Here is a 6,095-nt window from a genome sequence, read left to right on the forward strand (position 1 = left end):
GACCTCTGACCTCCATGCCAAAGGAATGCGAAAACCCTTTAATCTCAAAACAAAACGTCAGATGCTCTCCCCAGGCTGATATGGCGAGTGACTTCATCTTTCACTATCAGGATTATAAGATTTGCTTTGACCTCTCTGAGGATGCTAACATCCCATTAAAAAAGACCAAAATGATGAAACATTGCTGAATCACCTTGTTGATTTGTAATTACCGTTACTAAGCAACAAAATCAATTGAAAACACGTCATTCACGCATACAGCAGGGATCAAAACTGACAATTTTGTTTGCCTGATTCCATAGATAGTGAATGTACTGTAAAAGATTGGTTGTGGAGGCTGTATCGTCAGTGGAAATATATGGAGTTGTATTCCATACAAGAGCGCGGGTGAATTTAAAGGGAAAAAAGGTGGGGCAAGAACTGGTTTTGTGGTGTTATATGGGGGAGAAGTCTAAAGCTCAAACTGATGGTGTATGCAGAGGTTGGTTAATTATTTGAGTGTATTGCGGATGTATTTGTGAGTAGGGATACGTGGCTGAGGCGTGACGGATAGTGTGTGTGTGTGTGTGTGTGTGTGTGTGTGTGTGTGTGGAATGTGTGCAGTGCAGAAGTGTCACAATGGAGCAGGCCTCCCTGGAGGGGTTTGAATGAGAGGAGTGTCACCCCCCTGCACCTGCCCTGCTGTGTGACAACCACAGCTCCGTGCCACAGCTGTCAGCTCCTCTTATCCACACACACACATGCTGACTGTGACACACACTCAAATTCATGCACACACAAACACGTCACTCACACATACAACAGTGTGCTTTCTCACATACATTAAGGAGATGCTTACTATTGTGATTGTGCATCAACACAGCTAGACAGTGCAGATGTACACTCTGGCATGCGCACACGCACACACACACACACGCACGTACAAGCATGCATGTACAGTGTTAAGAATATACATTTATTCACAAATGTAAGCATGGGACATGTAAGTATAGCAGTGTGCATTGCCAAAAACATTGAAATGACTCTTATTGTGCACTGCACAGTGTACATACACTGATCACAGCTGTCTTAAATGCAGATTCATATTGAAATTCATGTTTTAGGTCTCTGATCCATTTGCAATGGTTTGTGCTGGGAATGTTAAAAAAAACCTTCCATATCGTTTTGCCGTTCTCACCTCTGTTGACATCCAGTTCGTGTGTGAATTTAAAAATTTGTAGATTATCTTCCTAATGAACTTTGCAGACTGTATGAATGTTTGTTTATTTAGCTACATCTGTGTGTTCATGTGGTTTGATTGGTTACTCTGGTGAAGGTTGGGTAAACAGTAAACAGTTGGATTTGATTCATATAGGTGAGTGGAAGAGTGTGAGGTTAACAGGTAGGAGAAATTCACAAGTTAGGCGAGTAGAGTGAGAGTGACAATGAGAGAGAGAGAGAGAGAGAGAGAGAGAGAGAGAGAGAGAGAGAGAGAGAGAGAGAGAGAGAGAGAGAGAGAGAGAGAGAGAGAGAGAGAGAGAGAGAGAGAGAGAGTGTCAAAGTGAAACCAGGGGTGAAAGACAGAAAATTCAAATGAATTGAAGAGGGCAGTATGTCATATTTAAGAACACTACTGCAAACTTTCAGTATGTTTCAGTATGTTTCAGAGATTATGCTGAAAACAGTTTCTCATTCAGGAGAAACTCTAGTTGTGTTTGGTTTCTATGACTGATGTAACGTCAGATCTATGCTACTGTATGCGTTTATACTTCTTATTTTATTATTATCCTCAGATGCTTACTTGTATTCTACATCTCCCACAATTCAGCACAGGTACAGTCATGGATTGCTTTTCAAATTGATCTTGTTTGGAAAAATAAAGTATAGAAAAAGTACCTCAGTTATGCATATGACTAATATTCTGTGAAAGTACTACACATTTAAAGTGTGGGAAAGTTCTCTTCCTATTGACTCATTGCCAGTAATGCTTTTTTACAAGTCGTACAATGTTTCGATGACTGCCCTTTGCTCTGTGTTTTTACAGAAGCAATGTAAATACATTTTTAAAGGTTATACAGTTTATTCTGCTGTAGTTAGTCCAGTTTCGTAGCGCATGTTTTTTTGTAGTTCATGTGTCTTGTCCAAACAGTTTGCTTTTCCTGGAGGCTCCTGGTTCTCCTTTGTTTTCTTGAGGATTTCAGGAGCCTTATCCTGTTTCATAACATGGCCATGCATGTACACACACGCACGACAGATCACACATGTACATGCAAGTGCACAAAGCATGCTTTGTATAATATACAGAACTCCTCACATTGTATTTAGAGGGTATGATGAATAATCATAAATCAGGACTGAAAAGCATAGGTAGGGTATCAATCCATCCTCAACACAGTATTGTGAGGAGTCAATAAGACCTGGAGTCTGACCTGATTTATGACATGGAAATGACAGTAACCTCAAGATGATCGTCAAAATCCGTCTGATCTGAGTGTGCGGAACCATTCTGTTCTTTAGTGCCCCCTAGTGTAGTTAAGTGAAACCGAATTATATCTCCTCATGTCCAGCCAGCGTAGTTCACCATTCATAGCAAACGTTTGCTTGATTTTTTATTTTTTTGGCACAGCATAGTATTCTGTCTAAAACGTAACAATTAAAATAAGTCAAAAAGCTATCCAAGCTATTTTATATTAATTATATGAAGAAGTAATTTGACAGGATTCTTGTCTCTGTGTGTTGGCTTTTATTTCTATAGAGCGATGAAGATGAGCAGTATTACCACCTACTCAGCCCCAACTGTTGGGACTGGGTGAGAAAACAAACGAGAAGAAGAGCGAGAGATATATAGTGTGAGTGTAAAAGAGAGTTACTCACAATCATCATTTCTCTCAAGACTAAGGATCATTACAATAGGATAAGGGTATGTGCATTCAAAATCATGTGTTATTAGGCATTACTGACAATTTTTCTTTTATAAACATTGAATAAGGTAGTCATACGAAAATAAACCCGTTAAAGTAAAAATTTAGAGTGATAATATTACTTACAAATGAAACCTGTTGAAGATATCTCAGGAGTGCTGTTTTGCACTTTAGTTCCATATTGATTGATATGTAATGTTGCAGGTCTATCAGAACTTCTGAATTTGTGTGAAAACAGTGCAACATAGTATAAGGTTTGAATATAACTGATTGCAGAAATACAGTGGCATGGTAGTTGTTGTTAGGCTACCTACAGTTTATGTTCTGTGTAAACAGACACAAGCAGGAATCTGAATTCTGTTCTCTCGGTCTAGATTTTGACTGTGGATAGACAGGTTGGAAACCCCTGCCCCAAGCACACACCTTTAGCCCTACCCCAGCCAACGCCCACACAGAGCCTGGAAGGCAGGGGAGCCACGGCGGAGTTTCAATGGCAACGGCACCCTAGGGCTGCCATGGCAGCAGCTGCCGCCGATGCCCCACGCCACATAACCACACTGACGCCGGAGGACGAGGATCGACGAGCTACCGCCAAGCTGTTTGGAGGTCAAGCTCCACCCAGAGCGGAGAGAGAGAGAGAGCTAGAGAGAGAGAGGGAGAGGGAGAGGGAGGGTAGAACCAGTGGGAACGAGTGTTCGGTGTGTGGGGCTCTCTTCAGCTCACAAGACAAGCTCCGACTTCACGCCTTCTGCCACACAGGAGAAAAACCCTTCCACTGCTCCCAGCCACACTGCCCCAAGGCCTTCAGTTCCAAATACAAGCTCTTCAGGTAATCACATACTGCATGATTAGCATATCGTTAAACACTCCATAGATCACTCTAGGGATCTCCAGTCAGGGTTCTGCCTTCAACTAAAAACTAATACCTAATAGTGTCCTCTCGTCAACAGGCATATGGCCACACATTCTCCACAGAAGACACACCAGTGTTCATTCTGCGAGAAGATGTTTCACCGCAAAGACCACCTGAAGAATCACCTACAGACCCACGACCCCAACAAAGAAGCCTTCAAGTGTGAGGAGTGTGGCAAGCACTATAACACCAAGCTTGGTTATAAGCGTCACGTGGCCATGCACTCCGCCACGGCGGGTGACCTTACTTGCAAGGTGTGCCTGCAAAGTTATGAAAGCACGCCGGCCCTCCTGGAGCACCTAAAGAGTCACTCGGGTAAGTCGTCCGGCGGTACCAAGGAGAAGAAGCATCCATGTGACCACTGTGATCGTCGTTTCTACACGCGCAAGGACGTACGACGCCATATGGTGGTACACACGGGACGCAAGGACTTCCTATGCCAGTACTGCGCCCAGCGCTTTGGCCGCAAGGACCACCTGACACGGCATGTCAAGAAGAGCCACTCGCAGGAGCTTCTGAAGATTAAATCGGAACCTCCGGATATGCTGGGTCTTTTGGGGTCAGGCTCACCACCGTGTTCTGTCAAAGAAGAACTCAACCCTATGATGTGTAGCATGGGACCTGCCAAGGATCCCATGATGACCAAGCCCTTTCCCCCAGGAAACCCCTTCCCCATGGGTATGTACAACCCGCATCATATCCAGGCCATGTCCAATCCTGGAGTGGGTCATCACCACTCTTTGGTGTCTGGCTCTCTGTCCGCTGCTATGGGAATGAGCTGCCATATGGAGCCTCCGTCATCTCTGCACCACCATCACCCACATCACCACCACCACCATCATCATCACCACCATCACCATCACTCCTCTCCCCCACCCACCCATCAACAGCAACCCCCGCATCAGTCGCAGCAGCTCCCGCAAGCACCACCTAAGTACCAGCTTGGATCTACCTCATACCTGCTAGAAAAACCTCTGAAGGTGGAGATGGAGAGTTTCCTGATGGATCTGCAGAGCGGGCTGCCCGTTCCACCGCCACCAGCTGAGCCCCACTCTGCCTCTTCACCTCCCAAAGAAGGTTTAGAGCCACCCCCAAGCCTGGCGGATGAGCTGTGTGGGGACCCCCTCTTGTCCAAGAGCCCCGCTGTCATTGCAGAGTCTTTGTGTGCTGCTAACATGGACTTCTCTCATTTGCTGGGCTTCCTGCCGCTCAACCTGCCACCCTACAGCGCCCCCATGAGCACAGGAGGACTAGTGATGGGTTACTCCACTTCCTCTGTTGTGTCTTCTTCTTCCTCTTCCTCCTCCTCCTCATCATCCTCGCATGCTGGCGAGCCTCACACCGTTGCTGCCACGGCAACGGCCGCAGTGCCTCTTACCTCTTTGCAACCTCAACCTCAGGAGCAGCAAGGCTCCAATGGGGGTCTCGGCCTTGGACCCCTACATCCCCTTCCACCAGTGTTCAGCTCCAGCCTCAGTACCACCACCTTGCCTCGCTTCCACCAGGCCTTTCAATGAGGGCCCCACCCCACCCCAGCCTAACTCAGACCAGTCATTCTGAGAGGCTCAGGGAATTGGGGGTCTATAAGGACCCTCACAGGGGTGGGAGGACAAAACACTTGAACACTTAGAAGCCTTAATTAAAGCGCACAAAAGCTTTTGATTGAGCCTGGAGGAATCCCTCTACCGAACAAAAAGGAAAAAAAAAACAATAGGAAATGAGAGAATCATGGAGCTTTTATTTAGGCTTTCATTCTGAACTTTAGTAGTTATGTTTCTCTTTTTCTTTTTCTTTTTTTTTAACTGTCCCCAACTTTTACCCCTCGTCTCCCCATTTGTAGATAGTAAGCAGCATCAGTAGGCCCAAAGGCGTGGTACTGCATACTTTATAAAGTAATAATACAAAAAGAAGACATAGCAAAAGTTAATGTAGAAAGATTATCTGTCTCTATGACTCAGAAATACTAGTTTGAAGTGGATGAGGGTTTTTTTTTTTTTTGCTTTTCCAAATGTGAGACCTATCTTCCTATATTGTCTCACTTCTAAGTGATTAGATAATACTTGTTTGCCCTTAAACTCAACCGTCTTTGAAGTCAGGAGATAAAGAATTAGTGAAGGAGTGAACTTGTAATGTCAGGCATAAAGTCCCTCTTGTTATATGGCAAAAAAGTAAAGAAAAAGATAAACAAATAATCAAACTCACCAATTGGAAACCTAAGCATATTTCATAATGAGGAAAATGAGCCTGAAAAAAAATGTGTCAAGGCACAAAAAATACATTTT

The 6,095-nt window shown here is 44.5% G+C and overlaps 1 protein-coding gene across 2 annotated transcripts; it reads left to right on the plus strand.

Annotated features, from left to right (window-relative positions):
* The first annotated feature begins 3,850 nt into the window (after window positions 1-3,850).
* Window positions 3,851-5,451, plus strand: plagl2 (pleiomorphic adenoma gene-like 2). Of its 2 annotated transcripts, XM_030767264.1 has the most exons (3): window positions 3,851-4,617; window positions 4,720-5,090; window positions 5,148-5,451. In XM_030767264.1, exons 1-3 carry the CDS (start codon window positions 3,855-3,857, stop codon window positions 5,328-5,330), a joined length of 1,317 nt encoding a protein of 438 aa, XP_030623124.1. In that variant the 5' UTR covers window positions 3,851-3,854; the 3' UTR covers window positions 5,331-5,451. The 2 variants fall into 2 exon arrangements, with proteins under 2 accessions (XP_030623124.1, XP_030623123.1); XM_030767263.1 differs by having other exon boundaries at window positions 3,851-5,451.
* Window positions 5,452-6,095: the final 644 nt, after the last annotated feature.

The sequence above is a fragment of the Chanos chanos genome, chromosome 3 (genome assembly GCF_902362185.1).
Source record: "Chanos chanos chromosome 3, fChaCha1.1, whole genome shotgun sequence".
NCBI lineage: Eukaryota > Metazoa > Chordata > Actinopteri > Gonorynchiformes > Chanidae > Chanos > Chanos chanos.

Coding starts and splice junctions, on each gene's coding strand:
- plagl2 (XM_030767263.1), top strand. CDS start 3,855: ATGGCCACACATTCTCCACAGAAGACACACCAGTGTTCATTCTGCGAG.